At 45.0% G+C, this 26370-nt stretch overlaps 1 protein-coding gene across 5 annotated transcripts in view; it reads left to right on the top strand.

The window, feature by feature from the left end:
- ST6GALNAC3 (ST6 N-acetylgalactosaminide alpha-2,6-sialyltransferase 3) overlaps positions 1–26370 on the top strand; it is a 498355-nt gene that overhangs the window by 284079 nt on the left and 187906 nt on the right. For all 5 annotated transcript variants that reach the window (XM_084756393.1, XM_084756396.1, XM_084756394.1 and 2 more), the window contains one exon: positions 8362–8771. In XM_084756393.1, the coding sequence (XP_084612519.1) occupies positions 8362–8771 (410 nt within the window). The remainder of the gene's footprint in view (positions 1–8361; positions 8772–26370) is intronic.

Genomic DNA, 26370 nt, shown 5'->3' with positions numbered 1-26370 from the left:
AAGTTCTCCATCCTCAGGACAGGGATCCTCAGGAAGTTCTCCATCCTCAGGACAGGGATCCTCAGGGAGTTCTCCATCCTCAGGACAGGGATCCTCAGGAAGTTCTCCATCCTCAGCACAGGATCCTCAGGAAGTTCTCCATCCTCAGCACAGGATCCTCAGGGAGTTCTCCATCCTCAGCACAGGATCCTTAGGAAGTTCTCCATCCTCAGGACAGGGGTCCTTAGGAAGCTCTCCATCCTCAGGACAGGGGTCCTTAGGAAGCTCTCCATCCTCAGGCCTGGGCAAGGAGAGGACGAGACAGAGACCACCACCCTGTCTCACTTTTGGAAGTTCTTGGCTGATGTGTTTAAAAACACTAAATTTTGTGCTTGTGTGTGTCTATGTGTGCACACAGGTGCATGTTCCAACACATACACGTTGGGGAAGTATGCATTCCTCAGTGTGTGTGTGTGTATGTATGTGTGTGTGTGTGTGTGTGTGTGTGTGTGTGTGTGTGTGTGATGCATATGCACACCAACAATCAGCCTTGGGTACTGTTTCTCAGGAGCTGTCTGCGTTGCTTGGTTTCATTTTGTTTTGTTTTTTGGTTGGTTTGTTTCTTTTTTGAGGCAGAACATCCCAGTGTCTGATTGGCTTGGAACTCACCAAGTATTTCAGCTGGCTCCAGAGCTCAGGGTTGTCCCCCAGTCTGTGTCCCTGGTATTGGCACCAGACTACAGGTCTCCACCCCCACTTTGTCATCATCTGTATGGTTCTGGGGAACCAGCTCAGTTCCTCAGGTTTCCATGGCGAGCACGTTACCAAGCAAGCTAGCCCTGTAAGAAGTTTTAGCATAATGCTGAGTGATATTTGAAGTGTTAGCTCATATGCATGTGAAGACTATTTCATATAATAGTTATTATGTTAACTAATTATATTAATATACAATATATATCAACGCCTCATTTCTTCATGTAGCTGTGAATATATCCTATTACACACAGCATATGCTCCTCTTTTTAGCATGGAAGATATCTAGTTCCCACTGAGCATCAACTTTATCTTGGTTTAGTCAGCTGTACAATGGAAAATAAAAACAAGCTAAATTTCAAAAATCTATTTTAAGGGACTACTTTTTGTTTTTTGTTTTTTTAATTATTATTTAAGCTGTTTGTTTGCTTTACATCCCGGGCACAGCTTCTCCTCCCTCATCTCTTCCCAGTCCCTTCCTGTCATCCCAGTCCCCTTCATCCCTCCTTGTTCCCTTTCCTCAGAAAAGGGGAGTGCCCCCCCCCATGGATATAACCCTACCTTGGCATATCCAGCTGCAGGAAGACTAGGCGCATCTTTTCTGTTGAGGCCAGATGAGGCAGCTGCCCAGTTAGAGGGAAGGGATCCAAAGACAGGCAGTGTGGTCAGAGACAGTCCTGTTTCTGCTTTAGGAGTCCTGCATGAAGCCCAGGCTGCACCACAGTTACATGTGTGGATGCAGAGGGCCTAGGTCCATCCCATTCATGCTGTCTGGTTGACAGTTCAGTCTCTGTGAGCCCTTATGGGCCCAGGTTAGCTGATGCTGTAGGTGTTCTTGGGGTGTCCTTTACCCCTCTGGCTTCTTCAATCCTTCCTCTTCCACAGGGTTCCCCAAGCTCCACTTAGTGCTTGGCTGTGGGTCTCCACAACAGTTTCCATTGGTTGCTGGGTGAAACCTCCCTGGTGACACTATGTCTGGCTTCTGTCTGGTTGTCCCTGGTGCTAGCATCTTCTAGTGGAGCAGGCACAGCTGAGGCGAGCAGCTACTTATTGAATCTTCACTCTTGGGACGCAGATACAGGAGGCTCTCTTTTGAGTTTGAAGCTCACCTGGTCTTAATAGAGAGTTCTTGGCCAGTGAGGGCTACATAGCAAGACTCAGTCTTAAAAACAAAATGTCTGTTTTGAAATCTAGACATAGTAGCTCAGGCCTGTCTTTCCAGCTCCCAGGAGACAGAGGCAGGAGGATTGCTGTAAGTTCAAGGACAACTGGATCTACACAGTGAGTTCCAAGTTAGCCATAGCTGAGATGCTGCCTGAAAAACAAACAAGTAAACTGACGAAGACACTTAGTGTAACGAAGTTTAATAACATAGTAAACACTGAAGAGAAGAACTGAGCCATGGTAGGTGCTGGTCACAGCCAGGATGGCCACTGCGCTCCTGTTCTTCTTGTTTCCCCCCCATGGCCTCATCATCCTGCTGTGCCCCAGACAGCAATTCAGAAATTCTTCTTGCTTGTGGGAGACAAAATGTCCAGAATCATTTTGGTGGGAGGTGTCTCGCAGGACTGTAGGCTTCTGACGCAGCCTGGGATGGGTGCTGCAGACCACACATGCCGCAGCTGGGTACGGAGATCAAAGTTTACCCTGGCTAGAATTTCCAAAGGACCCGTCTTTCTGAGTGCCTTGTGCAGAGTAGCTGTATGGGAAAGTCGTTTAGCTGTCCAGGATCTTAAAACCAAGTATAATGGATGGGAGTTGGCACAATTTTGCAAAAGAAGGGAATATCCCAAACAAATATAGAGTTGTTGCCATTTTATAAGTCAGTATTTTAGATCGCAAATAAAATGAAGTGTTTAGCATGTGTTGTTTTCTTCATGTGTGTGGACATGTGTGTGTATGTGTGTGCGTGTCTGTGTGTGTGTGTGTGTGTGTGTAAGAGGGGGTAGAGAAAGTGGGGGGGGTGAGAAAGCATGTGTGTGTGTGGCAAGGTGTGCACATGTACTCGTGCACAGGCATGCATATGTCAGTGTGTATGTGTGTGTGCATATATGTGTTTGTGTATATGTGGTGTGTGTGTACATGCATGTGTATGTGCAGCTCTGTGGATCTGCCTGCTTCTGTGTCTTCAGTGCTGGGATAACAAGGATGTGTCTCCATGTCTAGTGTTTTTAATATTTTATATTAATCCTGGAATATCAAACCCCAACAGGCACTTTATCCCCTGCCCCAGTTGTGAGTTCTCTTTAACAGTGGCCTAGCTGCCCGAAAAGGATTAGTTAAATATATCTGGCCCTCTTCACACAAGCAAAAGATTTTAAAAGATGTTTGATACAGGAGAAAAGATTCAAGGGGTGTGTTATTTTTAATGAAAATTTTAAGAGAGAGAGAGGGAGAGAGAGAGAGAGAGAGAGAGAATTCAACCGAAAAGATAAGTCTTACCCGAGATCTCAGAAAATCCAGGCCTTCAATCTAGGAAGAAAGAGTCAGCGTTTACCGAGGCAGAACAAAGCCATGGAGACACATGTAATACATTTGTACTCAAGGCTCCCAAATCAAATATAAATGAACACAAGAAACAGCAAAGCATTTAACAAAGAAAGCTGAGATCAAAAGACGTGAGGACAAAGCTAATGATAGCATGGGGGTAACTAGGTGAGGCAGGACATGGTCCCATCCACCATGTGTGCCTACGGTCTTCTTTCCCTTGATATGGGTCATAGTTTGATAACTTCTTATGCCCCTGGTTGCATCCCTGGGACCACTTTCAAGTCTTCTGACAGCTTGGAGCTTCCGATTCTGACTTGGAAGCTTTCATTTACCAGCTCCTGTTTTCCTGCCACACTTAAAAATAGTTCCTGAAGCTCCTGGTCCATAGAGCTTTATGTATGTTCACTCGTGTGTCCCTGTGCCTCTCCCAGGAAGTCAGATGACAGCCAGGCAGGATTGGGGCCAGCAACGCACAGGAGAGAAGACTCTAGCCATGGTCACATTGCCGTCCACTGAGCAGTGAAAAGCAGTGATCAGGAAAAAGGTTGTCTACAACCAAAGCCACCACAGCAAAAGGCTTCTTCTCCATTGCGTATTGTTTCACATAAACAACACACCGTGGTGGTCACCACTGTTGGCCCTTGAGTTGTTATCCGGCTGCCGACGTCATACTCTGCACAGCTGTGGCTTCCCGGCGTTGTCATGGAACAGATTGGGATGTCTTCATGGATCTCGGTCCGGGGTTACAGTTGTCAAAGTGAGACCAGCCTGCTGATTCGCATCAGCTAAATTGAGCCATGCTACAGCAGAACTGGCTAATTCTTCCTAATGACTGGGAAATCCAATGCAAATTGCCACATTTTACTGAATACATCGGAGGCTCTTCTTTGTGGATTTTTAGCCCTGTGCAAGCTATGCCATAAATATGACTTTATTACCCATGTAAAGACCTTGTTGGGATGGTCAGTGGGATGCGATCTTGCTGGCGATATGCATGGTGCTGGTGAGTGGGAATGAACCGTGCAATATGTAGTATATAAACTATGCAATACGTAGTGTGTGAAAATAGGCACTGGCGTACATGAGTCTCAGTGCTCTTGGAGGATTTAGTTATGGGTAACGATGTCAAAAAAACTACCAAGTATTGCAAAGGACTGCTGTTCATGTTGTCTGAAAGAATGTAGGTCTCTAAATGACAAGGCAGTGCCTTGGAGAACACCTGACCCCCACAGTCCCTCTGTTGTGCCTTCATTTCATGAGCCAGCCAAGAACCCCACGTCTGAGTGTCCTAATGTCCCCATTCGCTTTGGATGGGTCTTTCTAACAGGAGGTCTGGCCTACTTTATCAAGGTGATATGCAATTTCTTCATCACAGAGTTGTTGTTGTTGGTAGTGGTTTGATAGTGCAACAGGTAATGCAGACTACCCTCAAATTGGGCAACCTTGAACCCATCCTGTCTCTGCTTCTCAAGGGCATAGACTATAGGTATCAACAGACACCATGCCTGTTGATCACAGAGGTATTTTTAAATATTTGTTTATTTTTATTCTATACGTACATGCATGTAGTTTGGAACCCCTAGTGCCAGAAGTACAGGAGGTTGTGAGCTACCATGAGGGTGCTGAGCACTGAGTCACCGCTCTGTGCAAGGCCAAGAAGTGCTCAGCACCTCAGAGCCATCTCCGCACCCCTGACTGCAGTGTTCAAGACGTCTCACAAATGGATCTGTGCGGCTCCAAGAGGTCATATTTCTTCTGATTCTTAGTTTTGATAGCTTACACAGATGCCTTTGACAGTTGTATATAAGTTAAAGGAGTAAACAGAAACCAAAGAAAGTTTAACTAACACCAAAACTGCTGGCTCCAAAATATACCAGGAAGTAAAAAGATGTTTATCAAAGGACTTTGTATAAATGAAAATAAATCGGATAGTAGTTGGGTGCCCATCAGTAGGCAAATAGGTACATTATGGTGTATCTATATAATTGAACAATGAGCAGGCATTAAAGCTATCTCCAAAGATTACTTATTGACATGGGAAAGAGCAACATGAAAGTGAAAGAAGACCAAAGATGCCAAATCGTATAATTAGCATTTTTAACCTGTGTACATAGAAAGAGGAAGAAATATTTATGATCAGTGTTGGGTGATAGAAATATGAATAACTTAATTCTATTTTTTAATTTTTCAAGTTCTTCATAGTGAGCCCATATTACTTTAATAATCAAGGCAGGACAATCACTTAAAGCAGTTTGAGTAGATTTGTTATGAGACATATTGTTGCGGTCTTTACTCCAGAGACCTCCCACCTGCCTACTCTGGAACAAGCTCCTGGTTTCCCTCCCAGCTTTCATTTCTTTTTACCTTAGCTCAAGGCTATTCTGGTGGCTAGTGTCTGTGGCAGAAAGCCTGACGTTACCCTTGACTCCTCTCCTCTTTGTGCCTACTTTCACATGTTCTGGACCGACGCAGAACACCCAGAAGGTTGCCTGTTCCTGTGTTCACCCACATCACTACTCAACTGCATCACTTCTCAGTGTCCTCCCATCACCCTCTCTTTTCTGGTGGGAACAATAGCTTGTTCTCCCTGTTTCAACCTCCATCTTACCTTAAGGTTCAACTTTTCATGTAAAGGCCAAAGCTGTTACAACGCATGTCAGGTCACCTGGTCCTCTTCCGTCAAAGCTTTCCATTGCACAGGAAGCCAAAGGACCCACGTGGGCTGATGCATGGCAGCCACCTTCCTGGCCCCAGTGTGTACCTTCTGTCTGCAAGGGCTCTGTGGGAGAACACATTGTTATTCCTCACCATCTCCTGCCTCAAGTACTTGCAGTGGCTTTTGCTTTGTCACCCGTGCTGGAGGAGGCCTTGGTGATGCCTTTGAGTCACTAATGCTTCTGCAGCCCCTCATGGCCAGGGACTTCACTGCACTCATGCGTTATCTCAGCAGAGCCTTTCAGACCTGTCTGCACTGCACCCAGCACACACACGGACACACTCACATGCAAGTGCTCACCTTCAATATTTGCAACGTTTGCGTGTTGTAGGTGCACACACGGACACACCTTCACAGTGTGCATGTTGTATACATTTCTCTTTTATGAACCATCACCTTGAATGGATTTACACCGGATGGTGATACACTTACTGTGTGTGTGATACACAACTTGGTGTGAGTTTCAGTCCATCAGGAAGTCTTGTGTATGGTTTCCCAGCTCAGCCGTCACTCTAGGAAACACACCTGTTGTGTGGCACGAGCTGCTCTATGTCGTGCTATCAGCAGGAAAGGCGGCCACTTGCACCTGTGTGCTGATTGTCCAGGTGGCTTTTCTGAGTTGTTGTCACTATCATTTGTCTCACCTAGTTCGCCACAGCTGGACTGAGACTGATTAATTGGTGTGTTTCCTCTTGATTGTTTTGTTTTCTTTCCACCTAAGTCAACAGTTCTAAACTAAATGGAAAGTCCATTTCTTCCCTAGCATTTAGCTCAGTGTTAAGACTCCTTCTTCCATCAATTAGTTTTTGGAGAGTTTCATATGTGTTTTCACTGTATTCCCTGTGGTTCCCCAACTCTGTTCCCTCCCCACCCTTCCCAGTAGAGCTGTGAGCAGTTGGTAGCTGCTGGAGAGGGAGAGAGAGTTTTTTTCTGAGAGTGTAGTTCCTTGTAATTCAAGTGGAAGACCACATCTGAGAATATTTGGGAACAACACTTTGGTCTTAAAGGATTTAAAGAAATATAAGGACTTTAAGTGTTCTGACTCTTCATAGATTATTTTATTTCTTTCATTTTCTAATTTAACAAATTGAGCAACTACTACATCTGAGAGAACTTTATTGAAGTCTGAGACAAAGGCGTTATTCTTACAAGACTTCACTGTCTAGACGGCAGACATGACAGGAGTAAAGTTAGTTTAGGCACAAAATACACTCGGGGTTGAATTTAGGATCAAAAGATGCAATCTCATAGAAGGTGCATGAGAAAGATGAATATTGTCAACATGTATGTCTTTTCTCTTCTGAAGATGGAGTAATTTCTTCCTGTAGGAAAGAAATAGAAAAAGTAATGTGTGTGATTATTTTAGGAGCCAAGAAAACAGAATAATGCTAAGCCTTTCATGTGTCTTAGAAGATCTAGCCTTTGTGGAGAGATGACTTAGGCTGCAGAGGACCTGAGTTTGCTTCCCAGCACCCATGTCAGGTGGTTCACAACAGCCTGTAACTCTAGCTCAGTGACCTCATTCCTTTTCCTGGTCTCTGTAGGCATTTGCATGAACACACACACACACACACACACACACACACACACACACACTGAGAGAGACACACACTTATAAATAAATGAATAAATAATTAAATAATAAGAAAACTAATCTAAAATGAAGAATATCTAGACTTAGAAGATGTAGACTTAAAAGTTCTAATGTAGAGGATCCAGGTTTAGAAGATGTGGGCTAGGCTCCACCGCTGGACTCCACGTCCTAAGCATCGCTGTTGTGCTCCTGAGCCTCTGTTGCTTCCATGCAGGGATTCAGGCTCTCAAGACTGAGAGCATACCTCTCCATGTTCTCAAGAGGAGCCTTTCCTTGTCCACCGATGGCCAGTATAAGCCAGAGGCCCATTAGTAGGGTGAGCTGGGGATTTTTAAGCATCAGTGTAATGCTGCAGCTGCCCTCAGTCAGGGATGGGCTGTGTTTGTCCCTCAGAGCATCCTCATCGGCTGCCTTCTTCATGCTAGGGTCAGTGCATACACATCACCACAGTACATCCTGCTCGCCCAGCTATGTACCACTGGAGATTCATTTGTAGTCACCATCCTTGTCATAAAAATCAGTAGCTTCATATTTTCTTGTTTCTTTTGAGATTATAGTCTACATTTATAAAACTCACCATTTAGAGAGAAAAAGGAATGACTTTTCCACGTAATTTCAAACTAGCATAGGGGTAAAGGAAGTCAAACCATCCTTTGAGCAGTATGTATTTACTTTTCTAACAAAAGCAAACTTGCAGCTTGATGACGTGTAGCAGAGACTGTAGAACTGTAGAATAGATGTGCGTCAGAGATCGTTTCATCTTCAGTCTGTGCCGTTCCAGTTCCTCGAGAACTCATCTGACTGTGCCCTTCACTTTTCTCCTTTTCAGCCTTTGCAGCTGGACTGTTACCATTGCGCCATTGTATCAAATTCAGGCCAGATGGTTGGACAGAAGGTGGGTGAGGAGATAGACCACTCGTCCTGCGTTTGGAGAATGAACAATGCCCCCACCAAGGGTTTTGAGGAGGACGTTGGCCACATGACAATGGTTCGAGTCGTGTCACATACCAGTGTCCCTCTTTTGCTAAAAAATCCTGACTACTTTTTCAAGGAAGCGAGCACCACCATTTATGTTATTTGGGGCCCTTTCCGCAACATGAGGAAGGATGGAAGCGGCATCGTGTACAACATGTTAAAGCAGACAGTTGATGCCTATCCAAACGCACAGATCTACGTGACCACAGAGCAGCGGATGAACTACTGCGATGGGGTTTTTAAGAAGGAAACCGGGAAAGACAGGTGAGTCCTCTGGAGCCGCCTCATCCACGTTCACTGCCTTTTATAGTGAATCTTGGTGAGTACCTTTGCCAGCTATCAAGTGAACAGAGTTATTTTTTAAACTGATCACTGCATGGTTTTGATCATTATGATTGCTTCATGAGCCAACAGCGAGGCCCCATTAATTCCACCTACATCGCCTTCTGTTCGCTCCATTTTAATTGGTCTGAGGCTGTGAGAAATGGTGGATTGTTCTTCAAGATGTCTTTAAATCTCTCCCTATGAAGTCAGTTTGCTATTGATTACATTGGATTTTTGGCTCAAAGAGGAAGTCTTCACTACAAAAATACTCAGAAATTTCAGGATTTTAATCTGTCTTAAGTGGAAATTGTGGCTCCCTTTTCTTCCTGAGACCAGAGGCAGAACTAACTGTTGACCCTGTAATATGATTACGTAGCTTCTTACTTGAATACTGAACATTAGGATCTAACACACTAAACAGATTGCCGTCTTGAAATTGTGTATTACTTAAAATCAGCGTTAGGGTTCTTAAAGAGAAACGCAGTGTCGCTGTGCCTCTCTCCCTGTCCCCAGCTTCTTTGCTTGAGGCACCTTCCTCTCTTTCCCCTCTCCCTCATGTTCCACTTCCTCTCCTGGCTCCCTCACAGCCCTGACCTCTCAGACAGCTCCACCCTCTGCTGGTTTTCCTGCCTCTGTAGAGAGACAATCAGAACAAGCAAAGGGGAGCGAAACCACAAAGTGATCGACCCTGGCTGGTTGGTATCTGGTACTAGTAAACAATTGCTGAAGATCATCAGGAGACCTGGGCCCCAAGTTTTATATTGTATGTGAATTTTCCTTATTTGTACAATACCATGAATAAATTGAGCTTCCCTGTAATTGCAGTACTAACATTCTGATTTCCTTAAAATGCATGCCTGTCTTTTACGACTCAATATTATTGAATAGACAGTTGTAACTATTGGGCATGTGCTTGTGGGGAGTTGGAGTTTGCTGTCTCCAAGTGTAATTCAGTGCTCATTATGAGTTAACCATCTTGGCGGGGCTATTCATGGTCTGTTTTTCCAGCTCACTATTACCCACTTCCACCCCTAAGAGTACCTCTTTTACTTTCTTAATAAACAGCATATATTTTTATTTTATTACACACACACACAGGCTCCCACACACATGCAAGCATACATACATATACATGCACACACACACATGCACACACACTCACAAGTACACACATGCACACAAGCATACACACATACAAGCACACACACATGCAGGCATACACACATACATACATGTGCACACAGGTGCACACAAAGTACACACATGCATGCAACTACACATATATGCACATGCACACATACTCACATACAAGTACATACATGCATGCAAGTATACACACACACATGTACATGCACACACTCTCAGGTGTACCAGTGGTCCTATTGATAATGTGGACTGGTTTTCAGGTAGCATTTTCTACTTCTGAGCCCATAAAATGCAGTTTCACCTGAAATGCAAGACAGAACAACACTGTAACATGAGCCCCTCTTCTGCTGGTAGAACACCAAAGGTTGGATACAAATTATAAGGCATCCTAAGGGACGGGCAATGGACATTAGCAGATCTGGAGCTGGCAAGAGCTGCACTCGCGGTTAGCGACAGTCTGTGTGATGTGATCATGCTCCAGGGGCTCCAGGGACCTCTGGTCTCTCACTAGCCCCGAGCAATGCAATTAATTAGATGTATTTGGTTTTTCATTACAGCTATCCCTTAGGGGATCCCTCAGCTATAACAATAACCCTGAGGATCATTTGGGAGTATCAGAGAGGAACTTAGTGTGGTGTTTGTACTTGGCGCTTGCACACGCTGGCTTTTGCTGTGAGCTGTCGTAGAGACATTGTCGCTGCCGTGGTTGTAGAACAATTAGAGATCAGCACCAGGAGGCTGTTTCCTATGTGCACGATGAGAAAATCTGCTGACACTGTGTGAGTTTTGCTGTCTTGGTAAAGTTAATTTGAAGACACCTATCAATGGAGTTACCAAAGCTAAAGGTCTTTTAAAGAGCAAATTATTTTATGCTACATTTTTGCTTTTTTTTCCTCCCCCTCCTTTTCCTTTTCCACCAAGTGTTATTTCACTGACTATCAAAGACAGGAGAATTAAAGTAGCCAAGTTCTTCAGAACTCTCCAGAAGAGTGATGAGCAGATTCAGGCTGCTCAGCGCACTGTTGACCAAAATGACCTCAAAGGCTTCTGTCTCCACTAGGACTTAAATCTAGTCTTGTGTGTGCTGAGTGTACTGATTTTCTATGGCTGCCTTTCACATAAGGACAAATTCAAGGCAGTATCCCTGTATGTGGATGTGCATTGTGTATACACACAGATGCCATGGAAACCAGAGGTGGAAGTCTGGAGTTTCTATCTGTCTTTCTGTGTCTTACTGTCTGACACAGATCCTGAACTTCCCGCGTCAGCTACAGTGACTGAGTGGTGGCTCTGCGGTTACAGACATCCAGGGCTATGCCAAGCTTTTACACGTGTTTTGGAGATTTAAGCTGAGGTTTGGTTTTTAAACATTTAGCCAAATACACAGCCACAACAATATCTTTTTAAAAAACATGTTGTAAGAAAAATGCCAAGCTCACGCAGCAGAGACTGGTAGTGATCATCTTTGTAGAGCCAGCCCTCACTCATCCTGGAAGAGTTTCTAACTCATGGCCAGTCCTAGCTCAGCTGTACCCCATACACTTAGTCCTTGCCCAGGTCCCACAGACCAGCTTTGGGAAGAGTGAAGAGGAGAACAGGGAAAATCTTGGTGGATCAAATGAAGGGACAATTGAGCAGGTGCTGAGCAGCTGGTTAAGGGAAACCAACCAACCATTGTTAAACAACTAACTACAGGAACCAGCTGTTGAGGAGAGACTGAGGAACTGAGTGAAAAAAGAAATACTAGATCCAGGCATGTGCGGTGCAAATTGAAAGGCCTAATAGCCGCTCAAGCATTACATTAAAGCAAACCTCAGACATCACTGTATTCCATTTTTAAATACTTTACTCTATATTTTTAAAACACAAAAGAAAAACCCCACATCCTACATGGAAATGCAAACACTTCTTTCATATCATTTTATCCCTTGACTTGCAGTGGCCTGTAGTGTGTATATACACGCACACACATACATACATACACATATATTTTAAGTAATCGTAGTTCAAATCAGGATTAGGATATGGTCCATTATAATTGAGTCTTAGAGTTCCTGTGTGTGTGTTTACACATGTAGCTGTTTCCCTATGCCACTTCTAATTGTAGAAATGTAGCCCCGTGGGTTTTCTACCAGCTAGTTAGTTTTACTGGCTTTGCTTCATGCTATTTTTTGTACGTTAATTTTTATGTTTTGAGATTGCCTGGATTCAGATCCAATTAGTATTTATTTCTTTGCCAAGAACATCATGTGACACTTGTGAAGGACATATACCTTATAGTTTCTCCTTTTATGGTACAGACCACTAATGGTAACTGTCTAGAGCTTATTAGGGTTGCAAAACACGATGTGTTATCTTACCTTTTCATTGCTGGTGGCTGGTGTACTGTGTAGAGAGAAACTTGCCCTCATCTGGTTACCATGAGATAGAAGGCAGCACTGACTGGATCTAATGCATTACTTCCTTGGCAACCTCTTAACCGGCCTGCATGTTTATAGTTTCTAATACTTATATACTGACTGACAGTTAAGTATATCAGCATATTAGTAATTCGGTTATTGTAAAGCACAACTTACGTTCTGAATGTCTTATTTTAGCCTGTGGGAATCTCCTCAGATTGGCTTCACAAGCTTGTGGTGCTCGGTAGAGGCCATGGAGAGCTTTCCTGGCATTGTCTGTTCTTTCGCTCTTACCCACACCCTCCCGAGGACCTGTATGCAGACAGTCTTCAAAGAGCCTTGATTGTGCTAGTTGCTAAAAGAGCACAACCATGGCCCTGTGGCCTTCATCGCTGCAAGGCTGGCCTGTTGTTCCTTGGTCTTTAGAGTGGGCAGAGATAGACCATGGACAATGTTTGCGGTGTGTGCTGTCTGTAAATAAGAGATCATCATGAGGTTCCATCGGAGTCTTCCCATTCCGACCCAGGCCCACCAGACTTTTAGTATAGTATGCATGTCTGGCAGTATCTTGCAAATGCATCTTCTTCCTGGCAGGCTGCCAATCAAAGGTCTCCAGGAACAGCAATGCAATTCCTCATTTGCTTTATCTTACCACACATAATAAATCTCGAGCAATGGAAAATCAGCTATGCAATCGTCACCAGGCTGTTAAGGGCACCTTAGATGGCAGGCAGTGGTGGCACATGTGGAAGGGTGCACTCACCTAGTGTGTGCTGGGTGCAGTGCTTTCCTCTTATGAACTAGGAGTGGGGGCTCTGCTGTTTACCCACAGTTGGAGACACAAAGGAGTCAGAAACAAAGTCTCCACATAAGTTTACACTTTTGCTTTAAGGTATTTCAGTTTGTTCACTTTTACTTTCAGATTTTATCAGCAAATACTCGTTTTTGTCTTTGTATATGTTTGGTGGCGACCGAATTCATTACCTAGATGTGTAGGCAAGTACTGTACTGCTGAGGTAACAGCCCTGATTCATCCGATTCTAATGTAGAGATCATGTCACTGTCCACTTACGGGCTTAACATGTTGATGTCACTGATATTTTAAATGATTTGTTTTTAGTTTTTTGAGACAGGGTTTCTCTGTGTAACCCTAGCTGTCCTGGACACACTTTGTAGACCAGGCTGGCCTCAAACTCACAGGGATCCACCTGCCTCTGCTTCTTGAGTGCTGGGATTAAAGGCGTGCGCCACCACCACCTGGCTTAAAATGATATTTTGGTAGAAACATTATTAGGTTCAGTTCCTCAAAGGAAAATGCTTCTCAGTTTCTGTTTTTCAGTTGTCAAAGCTCTTTTTGAAAAAAACAGACATGGGCTGGTGATGGCCCGGTGGACAAAGCCGTATGCCTCAAACCAAAGACCACAGTTTGATCCCTGGGACACAAACCATGGAAGGAGACAACTGATTTCTGACAGTTGTCCTCTGATCTCCACACACACTCAATGGTGCATGTGCAGATGTGCACCGTCACCCTCACCTGAGAAAAATAGGTGTTGGCTCGGCATATTTTCATGTTCCCAGGGGTTTCCTTGCTTTCTTACGGGACTGCTTAGTGAGGAGACGCGCAGCGGTGAAGCGACCCTCAGATGCTTATGTCCCCTCCAGTGACCCTGGACCAGCTCTCAAGGATATTGAGATACTGTTGCAAGCCAAACGAGAATTAAATTGCTCTCATATTAGTTACTGCCTAGAACTACTCAGCTTGTCAGTCACTGTGGCCCTGCGGGGAGCCCGGGAGCTGGAAGAGAGGACTCTGGTCCTTTCTCTATGAAGGAAGCAGCTTTCTCTAGAGTCACTTGATGGTTGGACAGTGGCCATCTTCACAGCTGTGCTTGCCAACAAGGACTGTGGATCCTATAGGCCTTCCTTGCCTCCAGGAGACCTTTGGAATAAAAGGTTTTTATATTCAAAACAGTCTGACCAATATGTGTCTTTGCTTCCTCTTTGAATGATTGGTTATACATAAATAACATTAGCGAGTTGTCAGCCGACATTTACCCTAATACATCTTAAAATGAAATCCTCCTGGAGGTGCTATTGTGCTGAAAGCTGCACGTGGTGTCCTCCCCGCCACCCCCCACCCCGAATGCTGAGAGTATGTGCCTGGCATTCACAGACATGGGGGGTGGGGTGTTAACTTCCAGTCGGCCACAGGCCAACTTTGAGTGCTAGGCTGTATGTAACCTCTGGCAGGTGGGCATTTGCAGCTTGCTTCCCACTTCAGAAGCGTGTTGGCAGGTGCAGGCACATTATTTAATTAAGTAATAATTGAGAAGTCTATAGTCACTATTAAAAGAGCAAAGCTAATTCTAGGCTGATAGAGGACTCTGGGCTGTCCCCAAATAGGGTGTAATTAGCTGGCAATGGTATGGCTCCGCCTTTAGGGATGGGTAAAAATTAATGAAAGTTAGCAGTGACTGGAACTGTGTTTCAGGATGTTCCTGCCTCAGGTGAAGAGGGTGAGGGGAGAGGGAGTCACTTTTAGGGGCCATTTAGGAAGCAGAAGGTATGACAGCCACTGTCAGGAAGTACAGAGAGCATGTGACATTGCTTGACTTGTACATATCAAGCCCTCTGCCCCAGAGCTCCATCGCTGGCACTCAGTGTCCAGGAGAGAAGGAGAAACTGCAAATGTGTCAGCCCTTGGGACCATATGTAGTGATGAATTTCCTCTCTAGCCAGGGTCTTGAGGGCAGGGTGGGTTTCACTCTTTCAACTGGGCCATTCTTGAATGTTTCCACTGTAGGATTAAACTTGGCTCACATCCCTTGGGTTTGCGTGCTCACAGTAGTTTCTAGGTTGAGGTGTGTCATGTCTCCTCTGAGGATCTGGGGTCCCCATGCTCTCCCCCTGCCAAGGCACAAGGTAAACAGCTTCAAAGAACACAGTGTGACATGGAGGGGAGTCAAAAACGAAGGACACAAGCTGCCTTAGTCAGCCAACACCAAAGAAGTGGGCCCCATTCCCTAAGAAGTCTTATCCTTGTGTGTGGACTCTGGAGAAAGAGATGTCAAGCTGCTCCTAGCTCTCAGTAAACAGCTCCTAGCCTCAGAAAACCTGGACTAAGAGAAACTGGCAAAGTGGAGCAAGCCTTGGCGGGAACCAACAGTTTCTTCTTTTTCTCCTTTTGAGGACTGCCATTGAAAGTGCACTTTTAGCACTTTTTCCTCACTAAGTCCAATTAATGGCCCTTCCCCAGCTGATTTATTTGGCAGGAACACTAAGTTCATACAACAGTTGTAGGCAGATGGGTGCCCAGGACTGTGGCTTCATGCTGACAAGCTTCCAGGCTCTGGGAACTTCCACAGAACTGCTAGAGATGATAAATCTCACAAGAAGAAAGCATCTCTTCATAACAGCTGGGCAACAGGGGGTTATGAGGCACCGGCTTCTGTATGTTTAACACACACACACACACACACACACACACACACACACACACACACACACGATAGGATGGAGGGAGGAGGGGGAGGGAAGAGTTTGAGGGAGAGAAAAAGTGCAGTTGACAGCTGCAGTGGACACTCCTCTCAGCAGAGCGGCCTCTGAGTACCGCACAGGTGACATCTCTACTGGGACACCTTACAAATCGTGTCTAGAACTGAACGTCCTGTGCTGCCTCAAAGGTTACCTGTTTATGATAAGCGTTGTCTCCACAGCTACCTCCCTATTTCTATAATTTGAATTCTCCTGGTCACATATCTATTTATTTGCCTATTATTTACTTAGAGTGGCTTTCTCTCATCAAGACTTGTTCACCCATTAAGAAAATTAGGATTTGTAAGCTAGAAGCAATCTCTTTCTTATTGTTCTTTAAAAAAAAAAAAAAACAGAGTTGATGACTGAAGAGACGGCTCAGTAGGTTGGATCATGCACAGCTACTGCAGAGAACCTGAGTTCAGTTGCCAGCATCAGACAGCTCTCAACCATGTAATGCCTATGCCTCCAACCTCCACAGTCACCTGCTCTCCTGTGCATGTAGCCCCACATAGACACACACATGTGCACATAATTTAAAGTAAAGTACATGTCTAAAAGATAAACAAAATCTGGGTGTTTATTTTGTTTTTATTTATTTTTATTTTTTGTACTTAATCTTGTCAGGCTTATCGACACTTCTAGAGTTTAACTGCTTAAACGGCCACTTCACAGAACCTCGCAGCGGCGTGCCCAGAATGCTGGAGCACTGCGCATAGTCTGTGTGTCAAATGCTTCCTTCTGGAAAAATGTTCTTTCTAATTACAGAGATACTGTCCTTTGAATTAGACTTCTCGATGTAGCTCTTTTCCTTAATAACGAGTGGATTGTCTAGATCAGCACGGTGCTTTCCATACGTGAGTGTGCATCCTGGTGAGTGGGGTTTGGGTGATCTGGAGCCAGCCTCTCCAGGTTGGGTTTTGAATGAGAGCCCAAGCCAGCTCAGTGTTGCTCATCTGAGGAGGCCATTTTAAAGTGTGACATTTTGATTGCTTTGAATGGAAAGACAGACAATATCTCATTCATAGCGACAGAATAGCTGTTTCCCAAATAACCTTGGTAATCTGTCATCAGATCCCAATTCTGTGACCCTGTACCATTTTAAGCAGATCAGGAGACTTGGAGGTCCTGAAACACTCAAGGGCACCTGTTGTCTGACACACTGTGCCACGTGTCCTCTTCCTGTCACATTATAGTGAAGGCCAGTGATCATGCCCATCTCAAGAGTAAACTGACGTGCTGTTCACCATACCTCTTTCAGCTAAGAGCCCCTCAGGTGTGTCAGGGCTCCTTGAGTTCTCCTCAGTAATAGCTCACTTCTCCTCCTCCGTCATGTCCCCTGCTGGGATACAGTGTGTTTACTGCTGCTCACACAGGTGACTGCTCACCTGCCTGCCTATGGGCTTTCATAGAGATGCTTCTTCTATGCCCGGCTCTTCCTCTCTCATGATGCATACAGAGACGGGCTAGACTTCAGCACCAAGTCGAGCGCTGGCTTGTTCATGGAGCCTCTTGCAGTGCCCAGGTAGACCTTGTGTGTCCTCTGAAAACCCATGGCATCATGGGCTTGAGTTGCTGTCGGAGCCATCACTTTCTATCATGCAGCATTCCCAAGCTAGTCTCAGCCTGTCAGGTGGTCCACGAACACCTTGAAGTGGTACTGGCTCTTATACATTTGTATCTCCAAGCACCATGACAGACGGCTTGGCGCTAATGTCAGCAGTTAATATTTAATGGATGAATGAATACAAATCCTACCCAATAAGGTTTTTGTTTGTTTTTTGTTTGTTTGTTTGTTTTTTAGTTAAAACATGGAACTTTTTTCCTAAGCTGTGGGCTAGAGATACAGCTTAGGAATAGAGAGCTTGCCTGGTGTGTTCAAGGTCCCAGAGTTCAATGCCCATTACTGAAAAAAAAAATCAACCTAGAAATCCCTTTGTTCTTTATGAAATACTAGTGAATTTCAAACCAGCTTTATGCCATATAGATGGCTCACAGCAATGTTGAAAGGATAAATTGTAGGGCTGGATTCTGATAGAAAAGTTCCCACAGCTCTATTCAGAGAGACCACCCGTGCTCCATCTTAGCCAAAGGTTGGGAAAATCTGTTACCTTTTCTAGGGTTTTCGTGGCTGGGTGCTGGGTTTATAATAAGTCACTGACAGATCCATTCTTCAAAGGCATGTTTCTATTTTAGTTTCTCGTCAGTGGTAAAGCTGGTTCCAAAATTTCACTCACGGTTCTCTTAGCTGCCAGTTGCTCCCTGAACAGAACCAGTCAGAGAACCCAAACCCACCAACTCTTGACCCTTAGGAGGTAAAATGTAAAGACCATCAAGAGCAGAAACAAAAAGACCTGAGCAGAGACGTAATGCCTCTAGAAAAGCATCCGGGTTCCATTTTCCAACTATACCCCTTAGTTGTGTACACGCACACGCACACGCACACGCACACACACACACACACACCATTTTCTTCATTGATAGGAAAACTATAAATTATTACAGTGGAAACATTTTAAATAACTTAATGATGAGTGTAGAGAAACAAAAAAATATGACAGCAGTATCTTCCAGCCGTCTGTGTAAATGATTGGTGGGTTTGTGCCTCAAACCCATTGAAGGGAAATTATCGAAAACACACACACACGTGTGTGTGTGTGTGTGTGTGTGTGTGTGTGTGTGTGTGTGTGTGTGTATTTCAAATCAGGCTTCTCTTTGGGAAAACCCTGTGATAGCCTTCTGCTTTTGTATTTTTTTTTCATATTCTTATACCCCATCTTACTTTTCTTTGTTGTTTTAATTTAGTTTTTTGGAGACAAGTCTAAGCAGGCCTACAACTTGCCAAGCAGCCACGATGCCCTTGAACTGCTGATCCTCCTGTTTCTATGTCCTCAGTGCACACATCACAGGGGTCACCACTACACTTGGTGTGTTTGGTACTAAGATCAAGCCCAGCGCCTCATGCATGCTAGGCAAATACTCCACCAATGGAGTTGTGTCCCCAGCCAAGGCCATGCTTTCCTTGGCACCGTGTTCACCTTGCCTCATCAGCCTAGACACCTGGCACGCTTGTTTTCAGTACCATTATTCTAGCTCACAACCAGGACCCTCTTCCTCCCATGCGGGGTATAACCAGCAGTTTGTCACCAGCTCAGGGACTTGGTCACAGCATTTGAACAGAAACATGTACTTCTTCTGTCCAGCTTGCCCAACTCTTACCTTGTTCCACATCTTCTTATTTTACCTCATGGACTTTTCAAATCTACTGTATGCTATACTATCTTTCTTTACTCTATTGCTTATTTTCTCTGTGTACCTCCCCCCCACCCCCACTAGGCTATATGTTCCTTAAGGGAAGGGCTCCTCATTTTGTTTACAGATACAGACCAAGAACCTCAAATAATGCAGCCTATATAATAGAGCATGGGAATTCCTTTGGTGGCGAGTGACCCAGAGAGGCATGAAGAAGAGATTTGGGTGACCTTGTAAAACGTGTTTGACAGCATCCCAGTCAAGTGAGTTGCATCCTTCCAAGGGGAGCGTCAAACTCCCGTTGTGTGCAGCGGTCCCTGCCCATCCTGCACAGGCGGCTCAGTTAGAAATACTAGAACAAACTGGTGTTGTGTTATTCAAAAGAAACACCTGCCATCTTACCTAAGGCACTGCCCTGGATGCTTGTCATCCCTTAGTATATGGTCCTGGCATTCAGATGTAATGGGCTAGATTGACTAACAGACTTGAGTTCCAGTAGGGACAGCAACCTTCTCTTTCTTACCTGAATTGGGAGAACAGTAGTTTTCAGGTATAAACCTATATCAGGGTCACCTGGGGAGGAGATTGAACACTGTGCTGGGCTCCTGCGAGAGTACACTACCTAGTGTTTCTGCGCCGCACCTCTCTGCCTTTTGGTAGTGCTGTGCAAGTTCTAGGTCCACACTGAGAGGATCTGTCCTGGAAAAGGATGCTGATAGCAACAGTAGTATTCAGTTATTTAGGCTATATTTTGCCCCCTACCATTGGTGTAGTATTGTATAAATGTCTAGCATTCCTCTCTGTGATATTTTAATGCTGGGGAATATCAGCTCGGTGTAGAATGCCCATGTGGTGCTGTCACTGCCTCCAGCTCTTGGCCCCTCCACAGTCCTGCCAGATGTTGCTGCCCATGAGTGTGTAAGGACGCAGTGCTTTGCCATTCTAGCCGGAGAGGCCAACCACTCTGCCCTGGCTACTAAGCGAAGCTCCAACATGCAGCTGTGTGTCTAGTCTGCTACAGCTTTCCAGTTCTGCTCATTGGGAGGGCCTCTAACAGTGCGTGAGCTTGTCATCTATTCTCTGCCCTGCTCTTCCTTCAAACTGTATCCCTTTGGAGTTCAGTTCGGCAGTGTTTTACAACTGCGATCATCACAGCCTTGCCTCTGCTGGTGTGTAATTTCTCTGTTGCTTGATTTACCCACATGATAATACATCTTGGATGTATATCCATGATTTAAGATGCTGAATAACACCTCATTGTCTGATTCAGCCAGACAGATGGGTGGGGCCATTCCATCACGTCAGTAAACCTAGCCGTTCTTTTCCCTTTACTGTGTTTCCCCATACAGAATGTAAAACAAGGAACATAGTCGGTGAGAAACATTTTTAAAGTTTGAAAAGCCGAGACACTGGCACAAAGATGGTCAACATCTAGACACCAAGGAACTGTGTGAAGTAGAGAACTGGTTAAAGCTTAGGATCTGAGGGGAATCTACATATTAAATATTCAATAAGTAGAATTAAAGGGAAGAGTTTTTTCACTATAAAGAGAAACTCTTCTGAACAACTCATGCAGAAGCAGGGCTGGGTGTTCAGTGACGTGAACAAGTCATTCTGTGTCCCCAGGATGCCTCTCTACTCAGTTGGACATTGAACTTGTGGGACTTTTCTTGAACTTTTCTTGATAGAGTTATGAGAAGATGCAGTGGGACTTTTCTAGAATGGTGGGTGGTCTGCTAAGGTACTTCTCGTTAAGAGTAGCTCTTTGCCCATTCAGTCTCCATGGACCAAGTTGTTCATGTCATTGTACTGAACTGAGGGCAGTTCCTTAGGTAAGATGGCAGGAGTACAGAACTGTTCATTGCACAAGAGCGTACACAAACTCTCTGGGTACGCGTATAACAAGACATAGCTCCTGGTTCAAGGTCACCCCACAATGTGTTTGTCTTAGTTTTTCTTTCTTTCTTTCTTTTCCTGTTGCTGTGATAAAACATCCCTTTGCAGAAGCAACTGATGAGAAGAAGGGTTTATTTTAGCTCACTGTTCAAGCCGTAGTCCGAGATGGCATCAGGAATTGGAAGCGTCTTGTCCCATTACAGTCACAGTCAGAGGAAAAGAGGCCATGAATAGCACAGGCTTAATTCTTAGCTAGCTCCCCCAACCCCACAGCACCCCAGCCAGGGACCGGTGCCGCACACATGGGCTGGTCCTCCTACCTCAATTAGTGTCATCGAGATGACCCCTCAAACCCCATGCTCGGAGGCTCATCTCCCACATGGCCCTAGATTTTGTCAAGTTGACAGTTGACACTATGTACCACCAGGTGCTGTATTTCTGGAGTCCTCGTCTGTTTGACTGCAACTGGTACAGTCCATTTTATTTAGGAGGGTGTTAGTTTTTCTTCCATCAAGGGAACACATCTCATTTGTTTGTGCTTAATGGAGATTGTGATGACTCTACCACTTTCCTCCTCTTTGCCTTCAGTGTGACTCATCGGATGGCTCATGATCCTACCTGGATTCGGGGGAAAGAGTAAACCATTTGCAACTCTGCCACCTGGAAGGAAATGTATAAAATATTAGAAAACCAAAAGCTGCCATAAAACTGGCACATTCTACTTCCTTAGCAGGTGGAGGGCTTCGTGGGCAGAGAGTTTCCGGTGGATTTTTGCTGCCAAGCACATTGTGGGTGTTCAATAAATATTAAATAATAAGAAGAATTTTCTAATTACAGTGAACATTTTTCTCTATTAAGCAGATGGTGCTCCATAGGAGTGGGCCATTATTTATAAGTGTGACACAAGGTGCTGGCAATTGTGTGGGAAATGTGGCTCTCCTTTCAGTTCCTGATTATATGCTACAGCAAAGTTTTGTGTCAAACGGCTTGATCAATATTAGTTAATGTTTGTGATTAAAAACAAAAAACTGTGAATAGAGAGATGGACTTTTTGTGTCCAGGTCTGTAGTCCTGCTATTTGGATGATTAATAGCAGCTTTAGCTATAAAATCATCCCTTGTAATGTGATATAAAAAGCATCTGGACAGCCAGTACCGTGTGAGTGCAAGTCGCGCCCTCCCTGCTTCTCCCAGCTCTTCCTTTCAGGCCTTGGACTGTGTCTCTGTGGTTACTAAGGCTCAGTGTGCGTACCTCTTTCCTATTCCCATGGCTCTGAGCCTTAGCTGAAACCTCAGTGGAACTAAGGAGAGTTAATTAGGCGTTCCCAAAATACACATCATTTTATGATTTTGCACATCACTGCGATGAAAATAACAGCCTAATTCCGTCAAGTCATGTAAATTACAGCGAGAGGGATGATGAGAGGCAGCAATTCTCCCTTCTTTGGAGAAGTTAATTTTGTTGTCAGCACATCCACATGTCCAGAAATCACAAACCAGAGGCGTGACTTCGTAATGCGCTGTGGCTGCTTATCATATACGGCTTCCATTTCTGAAGCACGATTCCTATAAAGGCTCAGTGCAAGTGGAAGCATTCAAGGATGTAAACTAAGCAGCGTCTGTTAGGAGCCGAGGCAGCTGCGTGCCTTCTCATCAAAGATAGATAGCATCCTGTTTACTAACACACACCCAGACACGCTCACCCACGTACACGCCACCAAGCTCTTCTACTTAGGGGCATTCATTTGGGTTTGCGGCAGGCAGCTCAGAGAGTAGCTGCGTTCGTGCCATCTGCTGACATCCTCTGAGCATGCGTTCCCTGGGCGATAAGTAGGTGTCAGACATTGTCCAAATGCAGAGGAGCCGCTGATGTTTGAGATACGTTCTCTGGCCTTCCCAGGAACTCTAGAGGTGCTGGCATGTGTTGGCAGGCTCTTCATCCGGTCTCAACCTCCTTGTTTTTCATATTTATAAATAACACCCACCAGGATGTCAGTAGGTAGGAAATGAAAGCAGCCGGGACCTGGCCAAGACCAAGCGGGTCCCAGTGCAAGTTAAAAAGATGCCAGCCTCAAGGATGTGCAGTGAACCGAGATGTGTTCTCAGGGGCAGAGAAACAAGTCTTAACGCTGAAGTCCACCTCACCGATAGGCAACCCGTGGGCTAGAGACTGCATCTGAATTCCCCACAGACCTGTTAGGGAATCAAGACCGTGTACTTTTAAAGCCTGGAGTCTGCCCAGAACATGAGCTCATAAATATGTTAGCTTAAGTAAAGCTTATCATAATGCACATGAATCATCTTCCTATTCTGAAAAGCACAGACCCCATGGCTCAGCACTTCTGGAGCGCCTCCAGGAAGCTGCAGGGCTTTCTCCTTCATTTGCTTCTCTCAGGTCTTGATTCAAATGTCACCTTGTCAGAGAGCCTGTCCCCAGTAACACCCTCTACCGCCCCTCCTCCAACCTGTGTACCAAACTCCATTCTTCTTGTGTCACTTACTACAGAGTGGCACGTTACGATTTGCTCTTCCCAGTCCTCTGTGCGAGGCTATTAGCAGGGCTTGGTGAACCCTGTGCTCTATCCTGCCCTTCAAAGTAAACCTAGCACGCGCGCACACCACCCGGTTGTTGAGTGGGTCTCGCGTGGCAGCCTTAGCCAGGCTCTCTCAGCATTAGCTCTCTCATGCCATGACCTAGCCTTCCCCTCCAGTATGCCTTGATATTAATTTGTCTCTCTGTTTTCATAAATCTGAGACAAGTATAATTCTTATCAGAAACTCTGGTGACCAGGGAGCCCATATTGAAGAGATTTGGTTCTATTTAAAAAAAAAAAAAAAAAAAAAAAAAAAACCTGGAAAGCAAATGTTTCAGTATGGCTCTGTATTGAGGGGGAAAAATTCCCGCTCAACTTTCTGAGATTTCATATATAGCTCAAGAATCTCCATTAACAATTCTAGTGGGCGAAAAGGAAGGGAGGTGGAAGGGGGAGCTAAAAACGAGTCCAGCACATTTATTTTATGGGCAAGAAAACCCTAAGATCGAAGCAAATTTAGTGACTTTCCCAAGATTCCAAGCGTTTCTGCGGGGCTTCCCTCCAGGGCCCTCTGCCAGGCTGGCGCGGACTTGCTGGCTGCTGCAGCTTCCCACCACTGAGCACAGCACCCACTGCGGTGTGTCTCAGTGTGCTCTGTGGACCACTTTTGTGTGAAGGGTCCCCACGGCCTCTCAGCTGAAAGAAGCTTAGGGACTAGAACCTGGGGCTCTGAGTTCGTCCCTTCTGTGGCACACCTTGAACATTGAGACCAAGTGTGTGCAGGGATCCCTGAGTCTGCTGTTCTGGAAAGGAAAAGCAAAGGCTTTAAGTAAGTCACATTATAGAATTATTCTAAGCCGTAGTTAACTGAGCACTGTGATCAGTGGCTTTCCATATGGAAGGACACTGGCCACTCAAAAAGCTACTTGGTCTCGAATGCTGTTTAGTTAGTTTGGTTGGTTTTGTCAACTTGATGTAAACTGGGTCATCTGGCAAGAGGACCCTCAGGTGAGGAACTGCCTCCATCAGATTGGCCTGTGGGGCATTTATTTGAATAATCCTTAACAGGGGAAGGACCAGCCTGTGATGGGCAAGAAGGTGGGTAAGCCCTGGGGAGCAAGCCGTAAGCAGCACGCCACTGTGGTTCCTCGTCCTGCTTGACTTTCTACTCTGGCTTCCTCCAGTGATCAGCTGTCATTGAGACATATACATGTAAAACACTAATTGATTAAGCAGCAGTTTTCCTTAAGCCCACTAGCTTCCAAAATAATCATCAAGAGACTGGTTTACTTTACAAGTTTAAGGCAGTGGAGCCGGGCAGATATCAACCCTCTAAGCTATTTAGCTGTGTCCCAGCTACACAACCCAAGTTACTTGCCAATAAGTGGTCCAGCCTGGACTGGACCTGCTCCATCAGGCCACACCCCCTTTCTCCATCTTTTTTCCTCCTCTGCCTCCCTCTCTTCTCCTAAGTCCTTTAGCTTTTTTTTTTTTTTTTTAAATCAACCAACTTTAAGTTAGGTAGGGCAAGGTCTATACAACAAAAACAGGTGTACGTGAGAATGTGCTCATCTGGGCAGCAACCAGATCTTGGGGGCCAGTAATTAGCTTCGGAATACATTGCAGCAGAGCAACTCCTGACATATATGTCAAATAAACCCTTTTCTTCCCAAGCTCCTTTTGGTCATAATGAGAAAACTAACTATTCCAGGTGACCACACGGGTAGGTAAGATAAGCCCCCTTTTGAAAACTTGAATTTAAATCTTTGCAGTTCACTGATCTCCACCAGAAACACTGTAAAGTGCATCTGCCCTGCGGCAGTTTCAGTGAGAAGCAACACCAAAGGCTTCCATATCTGAATGCTTCGTCCCAGTCAGTGCTGCTGCATGTGACTGTTAGGGAATCTGCAGGAGGCGCAGGTTCACCGAGGACAGCCCTGCATGGCTTCCACCCTCTTCCTGCTTCCTTACTCTGCTTGCTTCCTCTATGTGGATGGAAACGTGACCAGCTACTTCCTGCTTCTGCTGCCATCTGTGCCTTCCTGCTGTTGATGGACGCCATCCCTCTGGATGTATAAGCTAGAACCAAACCTTTCTTCAGTAACTTGCTTTTAGCCTTGGTTTACTATCACAACGATAGAAGGGCAACCAATATGCAACCCTGCTGTGTCTGGGGGAGAGAGACACAGTTCCTCGGGTCCACCGTGGACTTTACAACCAGGTATGCAGCTAGCAAATACCAGGGGTCGTCAGGCCAGACTCCTAACCCTCTGATGTGTCTTCCAGAATGCAGACAGTCCATGTCATTACTCGGAGACATGGAGGAGGCCTGCTACCTCAGAGGCAGGCTCTGCTACTTGTCTTTAGAATTTGGATTGCGGTGATGGCCTTTGAGTGTCCTCAGAGCCACTATTTACAGGCCCATCTCCCCTTTTGCCTTTTCCTTCCAGAAGTTTCCCTGACTCTTCACCATGTTTGGAGATGCATTGCTGTCCATAAGCGTTTTGCTTCTTCACACGCAACCCTTTTTGAATTGAACCATTCAAAATTTGTCCCAGAAATGGCTTTGTGGGGTTTTAATTTAATTCTCTGCATGGCGAAAACTGTTTAAGACATATTTCAAAGCCCAGGCTATTGAATATTTTATACCATGGAAAATGTCTTAGGAAAAAAGTTGAGGACTTAAGGCCACAGAAGAAAAAAAATGAGGGAAAAATAGCCTTGTAAATCAGAATTTCCCATAAAGAATGTTCCTATCTTCCTTATTCTCCATCTT

Source organism: Acomys minous, assembly GCF_964271855.1.
Source record: "Acomys minous genome assembly, chromosome: 14".
NCBI lineage: Eukaryota > Metazoa > Chordata > Mammalia > Rodentia > Muridae > Acomys > Acomys minous.
The sequence above is the reverse complement of the archived record's forward strand: the minus strand, read 5'-3'. Positions and strand labels throughout refer to the sequence as shown.